Consider the following 16,968-nt stretch of genomic DNA (forward strand, 5'->3'; position numbering starts at 1 on the left):
CACAGGACAGCCCCAAGAGTCACACCAAGTGCACCATGTCTTATAATGCATCAGAAAATTGCTTTTAAAGGACATAGCCTTACCAATTAATATGAAAAAAAAACCACCCCAAAACCACGGGAAGAGGTCCTGTTATTTTAGCTGCCACTTCTTGGCTCTGCTGTGCATCTGCCAGTGAAACCAGCTGAGAAGTGGGGCTGGCAGCTGTCCAAGCTTCTCCTCCAGCCACCTACCAGCTTCTCCTCTTCCCACCACAGCGCTGCAGGGCAGGAAGGAAGCTGTCCAACGCCAGTGCCACAACTTCCCCTTCCCTGAGGATGTTTGTGTGGGAAGGCTCCAGCTCATGCAATCACACCATTGACCATAACAAGCAGTGTGGCCCCATGGCAGGCAGGGAGTGGGGTTTGGAGAGCAGTAGCTGTTGTCCCAAAATTGGTTCTTTGACTTGGTATGTGAGAGGCCAATCCACACACAGAGCCGAGGTATTTGATTTATTCACAGTTCTGCACAGAAAAGGGGAGGGGCTGGGTGGCAAAGCCACAATGCCAGTACAACTACCAAAACCTTTAAATATTGATAAATTTTTGTAAACAAAGGCATTAATGTTCACTGGCTACAAGCTACATAGTTCTCTTGTTAATTAGTATTCTGTCTTCTGCTTATTAATGACTCTCTTGCTTCTCCTGCTAATTAGTCACATACTCAGTCTTTCCCTTCTTTTGGCTCAGTGGGTTTCTTGGGTCCGTGAGTTGGTGAGATGGTGGTCACCATCTCCCCTGCCAGAATTACATTTTACCCAATTGGAGCTGGTTCAGCGCAGTTGCTGAGCTGTCTTTAACAGCTTCTTCCTTATCTTTGCGTCCTGCCAAATGTCCTTGTGGCCCATAAATTCTGCATTCTTTGTGTCCACTACTAGCTGCACATCCTTCTCCCCAGGCTTTGTTTCACAAGCAATTTAATTTGTCTTTTTAACACCAGGACGCCACTCAGGGATTGCTCGTCAGCCGCTATTTCACGGGTTAAATCCCCTTTCCCGTTGGTTACGGTTGGAAGCACGCGAAGATCAGACATCACCCAACGTCCTTTCTCACGGAAATTTCCAGATATTCCACGTTTTGCACCAATTAGGGCCAGCGGGGACACACGGGCTCGGCCGCCCCCTCAGCGCTTCCCGCCAAAGCTGAGGGCGGGGCGGGGCGGGGGCGGGGCCAGGCGCGCGGGTTTGGCGCGCAGGGCGGCGCGGGGGCCGGGCCAGGCGCGCGGGTTTGGCGCGCAGGGCGGCGCGGGGGCCGGGCCAGGCGCGCGGGTTTGGCGCGCTGGGCGGCGCGCGCTTCCCGCCGCGGCCATGTCTCGGCAGAGCACCCTGCTCCGCTTCTTCTCCAAGGCCGCGCCGCCGGCCGCCACCGAGCCCCGCACCGAGCCCCGCCGCCGCGCCTCGGGGGAGCAGAATGGCCTCCAGGCCGCCGGCAGCCCCCCGGGCGGGGCGGGCCGAGCGGCGGCGCGGCGCGGCGAAAGCGGCGAGAAGGGCGCGGGGGGCGGCGCGGCCGCCAAGGGCCCCAGGTAGCGGCGGGACGGGGGAGGCCGCGGAGCGCGGCCCGCGGGAGGGGAGGGCGCGAAGGGGACCGCGAGCTGCAGCAGCCCGCGGTCCGAGCGGGACCCTGGGGATGTCCGTGTGTCGTCGTGGCCCCGTCGCTGTCGCAGTCCCCGCCGTTGCCTGGCTCTGGAGCCCGGCCGGGCCCGCGGCGGCCTGTGCTCCCGGCGCGGTGGGACAATGGGACACCTGCGGGCACGGGCCGGGCGGTCGGGTTGTGCTGTTTGGAAGTGGTGTTGCGCTCGTGTTTTAAATTTGCTTTCCGCGTTGTGTCATAGAGGGACACGTGGGTCGGGCTGAGAGGGAGCATACTGGGGCATCTGGCCCTGCCTCCCTGCTCGAGAAGCGACATCCCAGAGCACATGGCGCAGGAGTGTGTTCAGACAGTTTTGAGTACCTCCAGTGAGTACCTCCACCTCTCTGGCCGGTCAGCTCCAGTGCGCAGTCACACACACAGTCGAGGAGTTCCTCCTTGTGGTCTGGTGGAACTTTGTGCCCTTTGTCTCGTGTCATTCTGCCTGGAAAGCCTGGGTCCATCTTCTTGGCAACCCCTCATTTAGGTATTTATACATATTGATGAAGTCCCCTCTCTGTCTCCTCTCCTCGGGACTGAATAGGCCCAGCTCCTTCAGCCTTTCCTCTTAAGAGAGATGCTCCTTTCCCATAATCATCTTTGTTGCCCTCTGCTGGACCGGCTCCAGGAGCCCCATGTCTCTCTTGTGCTGAACACCGTGATGTCAAGTGTCCCACCTGTCAGCAAACTGAGTGTCACTGGTGGTTTGGCCACAGCCTGCAGGAGTGTCCCAGCCATCCTCTATGGAAGTGTGGCAGTGTCTGGGGTGAAATCTGTGGGAAGGAGGTGAGAGCAAATAAGAGCTGCACCAGGTGCTTTGCAGTGCAGGTAGAGTTTTTTTATTTATTCATTTTTTTTTTTTAGCCTGAGGGTTTTTAAAGTCTTAACTCTTTTCTTTAATTGCCTGGTTGAAAATTAGCTTCTACAGGAAAAGGGCATGTAGTGACAGGGTGAGAGGGAATGGCTTCAAACTGAAAGAGTGTAGGTCTAGTTAGATTTTAGGAAGAAATTCTTCACTATGAGGCTGGTGAGCCACTGGCACGGGTTGCCCAGAGAAGCTGTGGATGCCTCACCCCTGGTCCCTTTGAACCCAAACCATTCTGTGATAAAGCTCTGTCTCTGTGGGAATCCAGCAGAACTTGGAGGAGCAAAACAAAAAGTTTAGGAGGAAAGTTGGTGGTGGTGTGGAAGAACTGTGTAATCCAGGTTGCACCCCCGGGAGGCTTCCAAAGACCATAAGAGGGCAAAATGCTCAGCAGCAGTGTGCAGTAACATTTATGAAGAGAGCTGTTCCAAATGTTTGCATTCCTTAAATGACACATTTGTCGTCTCTGCAGTGTCTCCTGTGAGTATTCTCCTGGGGACTTGGTGTGGGCCAAGATGGAAGGCTATCCCTGGTGGCCATGTCTCATATACAACCATCCCACTGAAAGAACAATAGTCAGAGGAAAAGGAAAATCCGCTCGTGTCCACGTGCAGTTCTTTGATGACAGCCCTACGAGGGGTTGGATCAGTGTTAAATACCTGAAGCCATATAAAGGTAAGAGATAGAAACAAAACTGTTTGAAGTGGAAATGTGCCACTTCTTTTGGAATTACAGGCTTGGAATATAGGATATATTATTCTCCATAGAGAAGGAGCAGCAAAACCAAGAGTAGAATTGAACATGTTTTGTGCTTTGTAAGTGACAGGTTTTTGAGGGTTACAGGTACATTTGTGTTTATACAGTTCTTGAAACATAAAACACTAAGCCCTTTCATTTATTGTATTAGAACAACTAATTAAGCAAACTTAAGGCTTGCTAATGTTTGGAGATATTTCCTTTATTTCAGTATAAAAATGATGTAAAAGATTAATCCAGTATTTCCACTTTTAGCCCTGAAATCCTTAAAATATTAGGAGTGTCAAACCCAGTTTTTAAGCAGCTATTTAGTAGCTGTAGTATGTCCAGAATTAAAAGGCTAGGCCCAGGATACTGGGTAAATAAAATGAATTCTGCTGCAGTATTTGTTCTCAGCAGTACAGCAGTTTTGTAAATGAAATATATAACTTTAGAATTGGGTGTTGGTGAGGGCAGTGCTTGTAGTTACAGATCAGAGTTGGTGTCTGTGATACTGAAGAAATGACATGGCTAACTAGTGGAAATCAAATGTAATCAAGAGTTAACATTTTGCTTAATAAATCTTACCATTTTAATAAACATAATCTGTTTCCCCTTTTTTCATAATTTTACTGTTGCTGAAAACTAAATCATTGGCTGTAAACTGTCTTGTTAGTCAAATACTTCATGTGTAATACAGTATTTCTGATGCCCCGTTGTGTCACTGAAAAAACCTGAATTTAAATAGTTTCTCCCTTTTTACAAGTCAGAGTTCCATCCTGTGATCATGTAGCCACATATTTGTCTCCTCTGTGGTTCAGCGTGCTGCACTTCAGCCATAGTTATAAATTAAAATGGTAATGTTATTGCCATGTGTGTTAGCATAATTTATTGCAAGTAAATTGGTCCATGGTTATATGTGTCTTTCCCCAAAGTATTTGAAAACAATCAAAATATTCTGAGAGCTTGTAATTGCACTTAGAAGCAAATGCTGGTAAGGGGAATTATTCTGTTTACCAAAAGAAAATTGCCAAAACGGAGTTTCAAGCACAGGTGCACAGATCTATCACAGGAGAAGTGTTGAATGCAGAACAGAGTAAAAATATTAAAAATACCTATTTGCTTTAAATTCAAACAAAAAGCATCTTTATATACAAAGGAATAGTCTTAGAGTCTTTGGGTAAGAAAATGGCTAAGTTTCTTGGGTTGTGTTATGTTTTTGTAGCTGAGTAAATGCAGACAGCACAGCCTGGAACATGTGGGCATGAAGAAGTGGAGGTGCATAGCAGCTGGTTAAGTGAATATGCAGGTGTTGCACTCTTGAGTGTGCAGCTCAATTATATAAGAAGATTTTTCTTCTGATGTTGTTCAGTTGCATTTAATATTAATGCAAACATATTTTTAGACTGCCTCATTGCATTTGGAAAACAGAAAGGGAGATCTGGATTGTTAATGTGTTGCCTTAGTGCTGTAGAAGCAGTTACTTGTAACTCCCTGCTTTGCTACTGCAGACTCGGAGTTGATTGAGAGTAGGAATTTTGTTTGAGTTGTTTTTGGGGTGTTGGGCCTCCTCCCAGCCTGCTGCCTTTGCCACTGGCTTAGAGCTGAAGCTTCAGTCAGTGGTGGTGGATGGTGGGACTCACAGGAGTGGGGAAAGGACCTGAAGTCGGTCTGTAGGTTGGTTGGCTTTGGGTTTGGGTTGCGTGCAGGTGGTGGCAGGAGGGGCTGTGCAGGAGGAGGAGGGAATGCAGCAGTTATTAATAGCAGGCTTTGTTCACTGCCCTGCAGTGGCAGGCTGAGTGGCCAGCGTGATTGGCCATCAGCTAATCTGGCTAATGGGCTGGGGCTGGGTGCCTGGCTGCACTCAGAGCAGCAGTTTGGAGGCCAGCAGAGCTTTCAGGTCTGTGCCATAGGTGGCTCGTGCCTAGGAAGTGAAGATAACTCTGGCTGAACTTACCTGCCATTGCTAAAACAGCCCCATGGTCTCAGGTCTGTCTGCTGCTCTGCCAGTGTTAAATTCAGTACTGACCACAGTCAGTGTGAGTCAGAGCTCAGCCTAGGAGTGCTCACATGTGCTAATGAGTTACAGAAATAGAAGCAATTCCTCAAGTTTTCATCTAGGTAGGCATTTCATTTGTGAATGTGTATACTTTCCCCAGGGGTAGTTCATCAGGATGAAGGAGTGATAGATTGCTGTATTTAAGATGTGGTGGGAATGAGTGGTAGCAGCACAGAAGTTTAGTTATCTGAATATGAATGCCAGTTGTCTGAATACATTTAAAAGTGATCTAGGAACCCTGGCTAAATGCTAGACTTAACAAATGTTAAGTCTAGCATTTAGCATTTGTTCGTAACAAATCTGTGTTTTTTACAGGTTCATCAGATGGGGAGACGATGAAGGGAGGTATGTTTTACAGCACAAAGCCTGAAATTAAAAGAGCCATGGTGCTGGCAGATGATGCCATGAGCAAAGATAAAACCAAGAGGCTTGAACTGGCAGTATGCAATGAGCCTTCAGACACAGAGGAGGAAGAGGAAGAAATGGAGGTAAAATGTTTCTTAATTGCTGTCATTTGCAGAAATATTGCTAGAACTTAGAAGCTGTGACTTGGAGCTAAGCATGGAATATCCTGCAATTCTCTGGTACAGTAATCACAGCTTATCTCCTCATTAATCTTGCACACATATGTATCCATTTGTCTGTTTTTGTACTGCTTCTGTGTTGTCAGGTCATATGCTGGTCTCTCATCTTTTCTAGTTGGAAAGAGAAGTCTCTTTGGTGTTCTGTATGGTAAGGACTGACCTCAGAATCTGCTTAACTCTCTGACTCTCTTCGCTCATCACTCCCTGCTGACCTACTTTTTCACTCAGAAATCCTTTTTTCTGATGCATCATTTTATCTTCTCTGTCTCCTATTCATAGTCCAAGTTGCCCCAAGTTTGATCTGGAGTTTTAGCGTGTCTTAATATATAAATTTATAGCTTTTTGACTGTTCATCTAAGGCATTAAATTGAATTTTTGGAGCCTACCCTCATCTTGTGGAGTAGCACTAAAGTACCAGTTCTTGCACTGTTAACAGCAGTCTTGGTGGAGTAACTGAAAAGTGATGTTTTATTGTATTGTATTCATGTTGTGTTGATTCAGCTATTATTTCAGTAGCACCATATGCCTTGGAATAGATTTCTCCGGAGAGGAATGGTAGGAGGAAACTGTCAGTGGGATTGTGGTTTCCCTTAGCTCACCTTCTCAGAGTCCAGTGTGACAGTGCCCTGAGGGACAGGTGCCACTCCAGGCATTGTGTTATGTGCGTGGCACTTTGTACTCACTACAGTCCCTCCACTGCTGGTTTTCCATTAAAGTTTGAGGCTGAAAAGGCAAATAATGGAGTTGCTTTCCTTTCTCCTATGTGTGCCATCTTCTTTTTTGTGTAGTGTAAATGCTTTGTTCATCAGCATCACATGTGCACAGTAATGAATGGGTCTCTAAAGAACAGAAATAAGAGCGATTATGCCACTGGCCAGTAGCAGTTAGTTGTCCAGAAAAAACCTGAGTTCTGTTAAGGGTGATGGAATTGCCTATGGCTCTGCTGTCTCTTGCTTGAAGCATCATAGGTGCTGTGTTATTGCACATTTTTGCACTTCTTTATAGCAGGATCTTTGTAGCCAGAATTATCTACAGACAAAATAATTTCTTTTTCCAGGAGATGAGTGAAAATGCATCAGGCAACAGTGAAGACTGCAATAGTGAGGAGGACATGAAAAGCAATAAGCGAGTGATGAGCAGGGAAAGAGCTGTAAAAGCCAAGAGAAGGAGAGTGTTGGATTCTGACAGTGACCACGATGGCTCCGATGTGGAGTTCAAGCCTGATGGGAAAGAAGCAGCAAGCAGTGAGGAAGCCAGTAGTGGGGTGGATGAAAATGAGTCTTCTGACGCAGAGACAGAGAGTCTTGCAGAGAGCCCCGTAAAAGTCCCTTCTAAACGAAAGAGAAGAGAGGTGAAAAAGCCTGCTAAAAGGAGTAGCTTGGGAAATGAATGTTCTGAAACACCCAAAAGAGCAGCAACAGTCTCTTCAGAAGCCAAGTCTAAGCTGACATCCTTTGCAGCACCTGAAAGTTTTGAATCTCAAACAAATGCTTGCAGTGGAGGCACTGGTGGCTTCTCAGTGTGGGAGCACGAAAAGCTTGACTGGCTGCAAGAGGGGAAGAGGAGAGATGCGCACAGGAGGCGTCAGGGTGACCCTGATTATGACCCCTGTACTCTGTATGTGCCCGAGGATTACCTCAACAAGTGCACGCCGGGCGTGCGGAGGTGGTGGCAGCTCAAAAGCCAAAACTTTGACGCTGTGATTTGCTACAAGGTCGGAAAGTTCTACGAGTTGTATCACATGGACGCGGTCACTGGCGTCAATGAGCTGGGCCTGATCTTTATGAAGGGCACCTGGGCCCACTCGGGTTTTCCAGAAACCGCATTTGGCCGATTCTCCGATGTCCTGGTGCAGAAGGGCTACAAGGTGGCGCGCGTGGAGCAGACGGAAACGCCCGAAATGATGGAAGCGCGCTGCAGGTCCGCGGGCCACTCCAGCAGGTTTGACAAGGTGGTGCGCCGGGAGATCTGCAGGATCATCACCAAGGGAACCCAGACCTACAGCGTCATGGACTGCGACCCCTCCGAGAACCACAGCAAGTTCCTGCTGTGCGTGAAGGAGAAGGAGGACTCGGCCGGGACGCGCGTCTACGGGGTCTGTTTCGTCGACACCTCCATGGGGAAGTTCCACGTTGGCCAGTTCCCAGACGACCGCCACTGCTCCAGGTTTAGGACTTTGGTAGCTCACTACACCCCTGTGCAGGTGCTGTTTGAGAAGGGCAACCTGTCTGTGGACACACAGAAGATACTGAAGGGCTCCCTTGTTTCTTGCATTCAGGAAGGGCTGACCTCGGGTTCCCAGTTCTGGAATGCATCTAAAACACTAAAAGTCCTTCTTGAGGAAGGATATTTCAAGGAGAAGCAGAATTCTGAAAATGGATGTTCTCTGCCCTCTGTAATCAAATCTCTGACTTCAGAGAGTGACTCCCTGGGATTAACTCCTGGTGAAAACAGTGAGTTGGCTTTGTCAGCTCTTGGGGGATGTGTCTTCTATCTCAAAAAATGTCTGATTGATCAGGAGCTGTTATCACAGGCAAACTTTGAGGAATATGTCCCTGTGGATATTGCTACTGCAAAAACCGTGAGTTTAAGTAGTTTGTTTAGCAGAACTGGCCAGCGGATGGTGCTGGATGGAGTCACCCTGATGAACTTGGAAGTCCTGCAGAATGGAACCAATGGAAGCACAGAAGGTACTTTGTTGGAAAGGATTGATTCTTGCTGTACACCATTCGGGAAGCGACTCTTGAAACAGTGGCTCTGCGCTCCGCTTTGTAATCCTAAATCCATCAATGATCGTTTGGATGCTGTCGAGGACCTCATGGCAGTGCCAGATAAAATGTCTGAAGTCACTGAGTACCTCAAGAAACTGCCTGACCTTGAAAGACTGCTCAGCAAAATTCACAGCATTGGGTCGCCACTCAAAAGTCAGAACCATCCTGACAGCAGGGCCATCTTCTATGAAGAACTCAAATATAGCAAGAAAAAAATTGCTGACTTTCTGTCTACCCTGGAGGGATTCAAAGTAATGAATGAAATTGTCGAATTCATGGAGGAGTTTGCTAGTGACTTCAAATCTAGAGTCCTGAAGCAGCTGGTCACCCGCAAAGCCAAAAGTCCCGACGGCCGCTTCCCAGACCTGAGTGCAGAGCTCACAAGGTGGGACACTGCCTTTGATCACAACCAGGCTCGGAAGACAGGAGTGATTACCCCCAAACTAGGATTTGACCCCGATTATGACGGAGCACTAGAGGATATCAGAGCTCTCGAGGAGGATCTTCGGAAGTACCTGGATAAGCAACGCAAGCTGCTTGGGTCCAAATCCGTGCAGTACTGGGGGACGGGCAAGAACCGGTACCAGATGGAAATCCCAGAAAGTGTCATATCCCGTAACCTGCCCGAGGAGTACGAGCTGAGGTCAAGCAGGAAGGGCTACAAGCGCTACTGGACCAAGGAGATCGAGAAGATGCTGGCTGCGATGGTGAACGCCGAGGAGCGCCGCGACGCCGCCCTCAAGGACTGCATGAGGCGCCTCTTCTACAACTTCGACAAGAACAGCAAGGACTGGCAGACAGCTGTGGAGTGCATTGCTGTGCTGGGTAAGAGCTTTGCCTCCTTCTGACACACAGTAAAACTACCCCTGTGCTGATGAAATCTGATCTGGGGAAGCTCAGTACCAGCTCTTGACTTGTCTTTTTAAAGCTCTTGATTGTGGTGAGGGCTTTGATAATTAGCAGTGATTCCCTGTTTTCTTCCTGTTGCTAAATAGCAGGACAGTTGCTGGGCCTTGTGATGTTTGCAAGCTATTTCTTCATTCCTGTTACGCGGTTGTAGATGTGCAGCCAAGTGTTTTTCCCAGTTCAGTGTAGCCTGGTGGGCCTCACTGCTTCCAGAGCCTTGTGTGTGGATTAGTAGCTTCTTACTAAATGGAGCTATAAAAATCTAACCTGCTGGTAAGTTTTTTTTCTATCTGAGCAGGATGCTTTCTGGCTATCCTTTAAAAATAAAAGTGCTCAAGTGTTGAGCCTTGAAGAAGGTAGTCTACTAAGAAGGCTTCCCCAAATCCTCCTTAAATTTCTGGGATAGAACTGTCTTCTGTATTCCCTTCTCAGGACTGGCATACTTCTGTCCTGTGGATTTTTTGCTAGGATGAGGCACTCTGGGATGTCTTTGTTCCAGGGAAAAATGAAAGCACTCTCTGAATGCCACTAGAGCAGAAAAGGGAGGGCAGGCAGGCAGGGAGTGTTGGCTGGGAATGGATTTGCTGGGAAGCAGTCGTATCAGCTACACCACAGCTCAGGGCAAGTGCTGAATTGGTTCCCAGCAGAGAGGAATTCAGTGTCCAGGCTCAGCTGTAGTGTGTGTACATAAAGCCTCTAAAATCATGAACAGTCACACTGTGGAGGTGATCAGCTGTTAGAACCTCGGGGCTCAGCTCACTGAGGGGTCTTGTGCTGCTGCTTCCTGCTGGACACACAGAGTTTTAGTATTTATACAGTTTTCCTCTGGCATCTTTCAAGCAGAATTAGGATTCTTCACAAAGTAATTCACTGTCACAGAAGCTGATTTCCTTCTTACTTGTTCTAAATGAAAAACCAATGCAATAAAGGATTATTTTATACATGAACTTTTGAAATGCAATTATGTGGATTTTAAAGACTTCTGAACTAAAAAAACTATAGGGGATTGTTTTTATCATGACATGTGTAGAAATCTGTTAAGGAATGAAGGAAGACACTAAATATTCCCACCTTTTACTTGTTCTGGAGTCCTTCGTGGGTGTTTCCCTTGTGAGAAAATGGAATAAAATAGAAAATTGTTTCTACAAATTGCTGTTCAATGAGTAAATGAATTCCAGTGTATGAAGAAATTTGAAAGTGTGACTGACTGGAGTGTCTCTTCATTTTATAGATGTCTTGATGTCCCTTGCTCACTACAGTCAAGGTGGTGATGGACCTCTGTGCCGACCTGTAATCCTGCTGCCTACGGATAATGCTCCTCCTTTCCTGGAACTCAGAAATTCCCGCCATCCATGCATCACAAAAACTTTCTTTGGGGATGATTTTATTCCCAATGACATCGTGATAGGCATCAAGGATGAAGGCAGCAGCAGTGAGGCCTCCTGTGTGCTGGTAACTGGCCCCAACATGGGTGGCAAATCTACGCTCATGAGACAGGTGATTGTCGTGTGTCCCAGGGTACCTCTGGGGTGTGGGTAAGGCAATTACAGGGCCTGGCTGTCGTGGGTGTCACAGGAGGTCCCAGAAGTGGCCTTCTGGGTGTGCAGCAATTGCACAGGCTGGTAGAAAGTGCTCATGTCATTTTCTGCTTTAGGGAGGGATAAGTTTTATTTGTCCTAGGAGAGTTGGGTGGGTGGAAGTGATGGAGTACCGTTTATCTTTTTCAAGTGACTTACCCAGGACTTGGCATCAGCTGGCAAAAGATGCTTCTGCAGGTTGAACAAGCTGAAACTAGAGATCAGCAGGGAGGTTGCTTTATAAACACTTCTTGCTGTGATAATTTGTGTTTTCAAGGCTTTCAGAGTAGTTCAGTCCTGCCAGAGATGATGCTGCTGCAGCCTGGAGCTGTTAAAGCAGCAGGAACCTTTATGTACTCCAGTCCCTGTTTTAGGGGAAACACAGCTTCGTGCCCTCGTTGTGTGTGTGGAACTGAAGCTGCAAGCACTAGTGCAAGCATGAATGTCTCTGTTTGCTGTGCAGGCTGGTCTCCTGGTGGTCATGGCCCAGCTGGGGTGCTACGTGCCCGCGGAAGCCTGCAGGCTCACGCCCATCGACCGCGTGTTCACGCGGCTCGGCGCCTCCGACAGGATCATGGCTGGTGAGTGCCTGACACATAGCTGCACAGAGGGCTGCTGGCACCAACTTTCTGCTCTTGCTTCGAGTGGCAAGTTGGAAAGGGGACAGTATTTTGCAGGGAGAGCTGTGCACTCTTTTGTTCAGAATGGAGACAGGATTGCACTTAGGCTTTATTTTTTTCATGTGTGCATCTGTTCGATTTTTGACAGACTCACGGGATCACTTCCTAATGAATTTTAATATTAAAAGCCTAACTCCCAGCTGGGTGCAAGTGTGAGGAATATCTTTTTTTAGAGTTGATTATATTCTACTCTCACTGATACCTTTTTGTAAGTGTTCTGAAATAGGACAGTGATGTTGGGGCAGCTGTTGCACAGGAGTTGTTTTTGCGCCTTCCTGCAAGGACTATAGAAGTCCCTTGTTTCAATCAGAATGCCTTATGTTTGAAATCTGATTTCTTCTGATGAGGAAGAGAGGCAGATGTCCTTCTTGGAAGTAGTAGTTTACAGTTCTTGGAGTATTTTGTTCCTTTAATGGAGAGGAAGACACAAGTGGAGGATGACACGACAAGTGGACTGGTAAAGTCAGCCAGTGGTGATGGGCAAAGTGCCACTGGGCTAGAAAAATAAAATGATTGTTGTGGTAAGAGTAGTATCACTGCTCATTAAGGAGGGCACGGGTTTTCTGTGATCTCTCTGCTGAAAAATATGGGTCAGTGAATATGAAAGGAGAGAAGCCCACTGAACTTGTTGCACAGAAGGAATTTGGAAATGAATCATTCCAAGTTCTTAATTAAAAAAAAAAACATTTACACTTCCCCAAATCAAGGCTTTTCTTCTCAGCTAGAGAATGTTATTAAGGCTTCTTTGCCCAGCTCGTCTCCATTTTGTTTAATTTCAGTACAAGAAGGAATCAAAAGTGTGGAAGAACACTTAAATGCATATGGTAGAGGTGAGAAGGGCCTTCCTTTATGAGAGATGGTCTAGCAAAATGTAGCATTTTCTTTTTTTTTTTTAATTAACTGAGGACTATACTTCTGATTTGACATTTCACATTGTGAGGAGGGTGAACACTGCAAAGAACGAGCTTTGGAATCTGTTCTTGATGCATTTGTTTGCACACTGTGTAGATAGGAAAGCACAGAAAAAGTTGTTCCACGGCAGTCACTTGGTAAGGGATGTCGGCAGGACTTCTTTGAAGGTAATTTTTTCTGTAATAAAATTTTAGGGCTTTATTTTCTGAAGAGAATAAATGGTTATTCTTAAATATCGTTGAAAATGTTAAGTCCTGGCAATTTCTTTAAATAAATGCAGAAAATCAGGATTGGTGGACACTGCTTAATAATTCATGTTAGAAAAACTTACATTAGAGCAAAGCTGTGCTCATGCAGCATGAGTACAGGAAATAAATGCTTGTCTTTAATGGAATAAATTGCATTAATTGCTGCTACTTGTGATTATTTGTAATGATCTCCACAAGAAACAAGTAAATCTTGACTTTGTAAGTGTGGGTTTATCAGGTGGAAGGGTGTGAAGAATTGTGTGCTTCTGCTCATAATCTACTAAAACCAATTTCAGGTGTAAATTTCAGGCTTTGTATTATCAGGGTTGCTGAAACTCCCATGAGATGCTTGAGCCTTAGCAGCAGAATACTGCTTTTGTCATACTTCGAGGAGAGAATGTACAAATAGAGCCTTTACTATCCAAATAGTTCCCTCCTGACACCACAACCAAACCAGTAATTCCAGTCTCTCAGTCTTTGATTTTCTGCTTGGTTTTCTTGCTGCAAAGCCACACACACCTTCAGCCTGTCCTGTGCATTCAGAGCAAGAAAGGGACAAAAATTCTCCCCATTGTAGCTTTTGTGCCCCTCTTTTTGTCCAGCTGTTACTTTTCACTGGTGATATTAAAATTAAGCAGGTGTGTTGGCCTGAAAACTTAATTAATTGTGCTTGTGCTTATTTATACCTGTACTCTAAAGGAACCACAAGGAACCAAAACTTGTTTTCTTCTGGCAAATGGGAACCTGCTGTTTTCACACTGGAAAAAAAGTGTCATGTTTTTGTTCATCTTCAGTTTGGTATTGAGTTTCACTTTAGCTTAACCAAGATTCTAGTGCAGATAAAATGAGGTTTTAGTTGTGGTTCTTAGATCTTTGACTACTTCATGGCTTTTTTTTTTTGTAATTTCCTTTAAAGGTGAAAGTACCTTCTTTGTTGAATTGAGTGAGACCTCCAGCATTCTGCAGCATGCAACAGAGCATTCCCTTGTTCTCGTGGATGAACTGGGTAATTAGATTGTTTTGTAATAGATGTAAGCGAAATCTGAGGGAAGAAAGACTGGCTGCAAGGTTTTTGGGCTGTCTGAATGGCAGCCAAGTAGACAGGGCCAGTTTCATCATAATGATGCTGGTGTTTAACTGGTGTCTCAGCCTCTCTAACATGAACACGTCCTGGGTGCCCTGGGAAGTCTTCACCACCTCCCACCCCCAGTCATTATTACCCTATTTCCAGCTGTGGTTTCCTGCTTTTCCTTTGCATAATTACTTGCAGCAAACCTCAGGAGAGCAGAAACATCTTTTTTCTGCAGTGCAGAAGAGGGTGATTGTTATGGGGCCAACACCCAGGTCACCTTCCCCTGGGTGCTGGTGGCTCTCACCCCTCACTTCTGTTTATTTGTCTTGCACACAGCGGGGAGGAGAACAAACCGACACTACAAATGCATTGCTGCATTTGGCTGTAGGGTGTCTGTCTCCTGCAGCACGTGAACTGTGGATTGACTTTACAGTGCCCCGAGTGTGCCACAGCTGTCCCATTGTGTCCCCAGGCAGAGGCACGGCCACGTTTGACGGAACAGCCATAGCGAGCGCGGTGGTGAAGGAGCTGGCGGAGAGGATCCGGTGCCGGACGCTGTTCTCCACTCACTACCACTCCCTGGTGGAGGACTATTCCCACAGCGGGGCCGTGCGCCTGGGCCACATGGTACGGCTGTGAGCATGGGCTTTTCCCTGCTGGGATATCCCCTGCTTTTCCCTGCTGGGCTATCTCCTGCTTTTCTGTGCTCTTCTGCCCCGAGAAACGGTTGTTTTGGGAACAGGACATGATGATGTGTTTCTTAGGCTGCAGGTCAATATTGCAAACTCTAACTTGTGACTTGCTCTTCCCAGGCATGCATGGTTGAAAATGAGAGTGAGGATCCAAGCCAGGAAACAATTACGTTCCTGTACAAGTTCATTGAAGGAGCCTGCCCAAAGAGCTACGGCTTCAATGCAGCAAGACTTGCAGATATTCCAGAGGAAGTCATTCAGAAGGGGCACAGAAAAGCCAAAGAGTTTGAAAAAACAACCATCTCACTGAGAATATTTAGGTAAGGCCTTGGGTTTCTGGATCTAAGGTGAAAGTGGCTTATAGGAGCCCATTTTAATACATGGGCAGTGGCTTTTCCTCAGTCACAGCATGAGGGGCAGTTAAAATTACTTTTGTGAACGTCAGATGTTCACAGGGAGGGAGGGAGGGAGGTACTATGGGAGGGCAGAGATGATGAGCAGTATTTTAAGCCATGGGTCACTGCGCCAATCTGAATTTGCACACAGAGGTGCTGTAGGGGCACTGCTGGCAGCCTTTACGCCAGGCCCAGCATCAATGTCTCCTAAAGCTGTTGCAGGAATGGCAGTCTTAAGCTCTGCCCCTCAGTGTCCCTGTCAGTAAAGGTGGTTATTGCCCTCAGGTACCTGTGCCAGGTGGTGGATGGAGCAACCTGTGATCCAAACGCAGTTCGGAAACTCACGGCGATGATCGACCGGCTTTAGGAACTCGCACGGGTTTCTCAAGAAGGTGGGAGCAGACACCATAATGATCTAATAAACTTTATTTTTTAAAAATGACCATTTTTCCATTGTCTTTCCTAGGAAATTAAACCCTTTAATTCATACCTACCCTCTACATAATGGTTATTGAGTACTCCACAATATATTAAGTCTAGATGTTATGGTACATGCATACACTTTCAGGCTGTTGATTACCCACTGTCACCAATACACATAAATGGAAAAAAGCTATGAAACTGTATAGGGCTGTATATATACTTGTCTCAGCTTCATTAGAGCAGGAAATTGCTGTGATTTCCAGCAGGTTATGTAAGTAATGTCCAGACTGTTCAAAAAAAACTATGAACAGAGTAAAAGTACAAGACTGTTTTGAGGAGACTTTCTACTGTGTACTTTAAAACATAGTAAAATTTCTTTCACAAAACTTAGTTACATGGGTACTTTGTTTTATAGTGCATTATAGTCTAGGAAGTCTCATTAAAACACTTGTTTTTCTTTCTTTTGTTAGGGTGGTTTGAGTACAGACTATTGCTGGGGCAGGGGAGGAGATTATTCTAACTTCAGAGGACACCAGAAAAATTGCTGGATATAATTTAAGATTAGTGTTTTCTCTTTCATAGAAAGAACGTACATACTGGGACATGAGTACAGTTACAGCAAGTCTAGGTGTGCTAACAAAACAGGACACATTCAAGTACAATAAGATTTTTTGCTTGAAATTAGAAACAAACTACATGAGATTAAAGCATTAAAATCATATTTCTCAATCTGAATAAATGTTAAAAAATCAAAAGAAATGCAGAAGTGCTAGCTCACATTTTTACCATGTTACAAAAGCGATTGGTACCCATGTCCATAAAGGCAGCAACAAAGAATGCTGCTTGTCTACAGAATAGTACTACTGCAAATTGGACTGCGTTTCAATGCTACTTGTAAAAACACCAGCTCTCAGAAGTTGGTATCTGTACAAAATTGCAGCTTATTTTTCTTCACTTCTGTCCCTTCAAAGTCTTTGTTTACACAGTAATGCTAAAACGCCCAGTTCTGTTATCCTGAGTCAACATATTGCCACTTTCTTTTTTGGTAGGTTGAGCTCCATAGTGTCAACACCTCACACATCCGCTTTAATTCAGTCTCTTTCTGCAGAAATGGGCAAGTGTAACTTCCTCCAAAAAAAAAGTTTTAATAGTTATGATATTAGAATGGCAGGACTTTCTTTCTGAAAAGGAATTCAGTTGTGCTGCAATGTATTAGATTCTATAGGTGGAGCAGAGTCATATAGTGTATCTGTATCGTGTGTAGGCTCTCCGGCGAGCGTACAAGGATTGGACAGTGTTCCAGCACCACAGTCACAGAAAAACCTACAACACAGAGAGACAGCTCTTAGTGGCCATGCCCTCCTGCTCTGGGAGCAGCCCCAAGC

General features: G+C 46.1%; 2 protein-coding genes across 3 annotated transcripts in view; one reads left to right on the forward strand and one right to left on the reverse strand.

Annotated features, from left to right (window-relative positions):
• Positions 1-1,312: 1,312 nt before the first annotated feature.
• On the forward strand, positions 1,313-15,602 carry MSH6 (mutS homolog 6). The gene is made up of 10 exons (XM_038130709.1): positions 1,313-1,560; positions 3,002-3,204; positions 5,639-5,811; positions 6,965-9,503; positions 10,816-11,081; positions 11,625-11,742; positions 13,918-14,007; positions 14,546-14,700; positions 14,886-15,085; positions 15,446-15,602. The coding sequence occupies exons 1-10, from the start codon at positions 1,346-1,348 to the stop codon at positions 15,525-15,527; spliced, it is 4,041 nt and encodes a 1,346-aa protein (XP_037986637.1). The 5' UTR covers positions 1,313-1,345; the 3' UTR covers positions 15,528-15,602.
• FBXO11 (F-box protein 11) overlaps positions 15,571-16,968 on the reverse strand; it is a 70,900-nt gene continuing 69,502 nt past the window's right edge. For both annotated transcript variants that reach the window (XM_038130711.1, XM_038130710.1), the window contains exon 23: positions 15,571-16,906. In XM_038130711.1, coding sequence (XP_037986639.1) covers positions 16,777-16,906 — 130 coding nt within the window. In that variant the 3' untranslated portion in view covers positions 15,571-16,776. The remainder of the gene's footprint in view (positions 16,907-16,968) is intronic.

The sequence above is a fragment of the Motacilla alba genome, chromosome 3, assembly GCF_015832195.1.
Source record: "Motacilla alba alba isolate MOTALB_02 chromosome 3, Motacilla_alba_V1.0_pri, whole genome shotgun sequence".
NCBI classification, from domain to species: Eukaryota; Metazoa; Chordata; class Aves; order Passeriformes; family Motacillidae; genus Motacilla; species Motacilla alba.

What these genes read in the sequence shown, in the direction of transcription:
- MSH6 (XM_038130709.1), top strand. Translation starts at nt 1,346, where the DNA reads ATGTCTCGGCAGAGCACCCTGCTCCGCTTCTTCTCCAAGGCCGCGCCG. An exon ending in AGGAAGAGGAAGAAATGGAG is followed by an intron (nt 5,812 to 6,964) that starts GTAAAATGTTTC and finishes TTCTTTTTCCAG; the next exon opens with GAGATGAGTGAAAATGCATC. An exon ending in CTCCGACAGGATCATGGCTG is followed by an intron (nt 11,743 to 13,917) that starts GTGAGTGCCTGA and finishes TTTCCTTTAAAG; the next exon opens with GTGAAAGTACCTTCTTTGTT.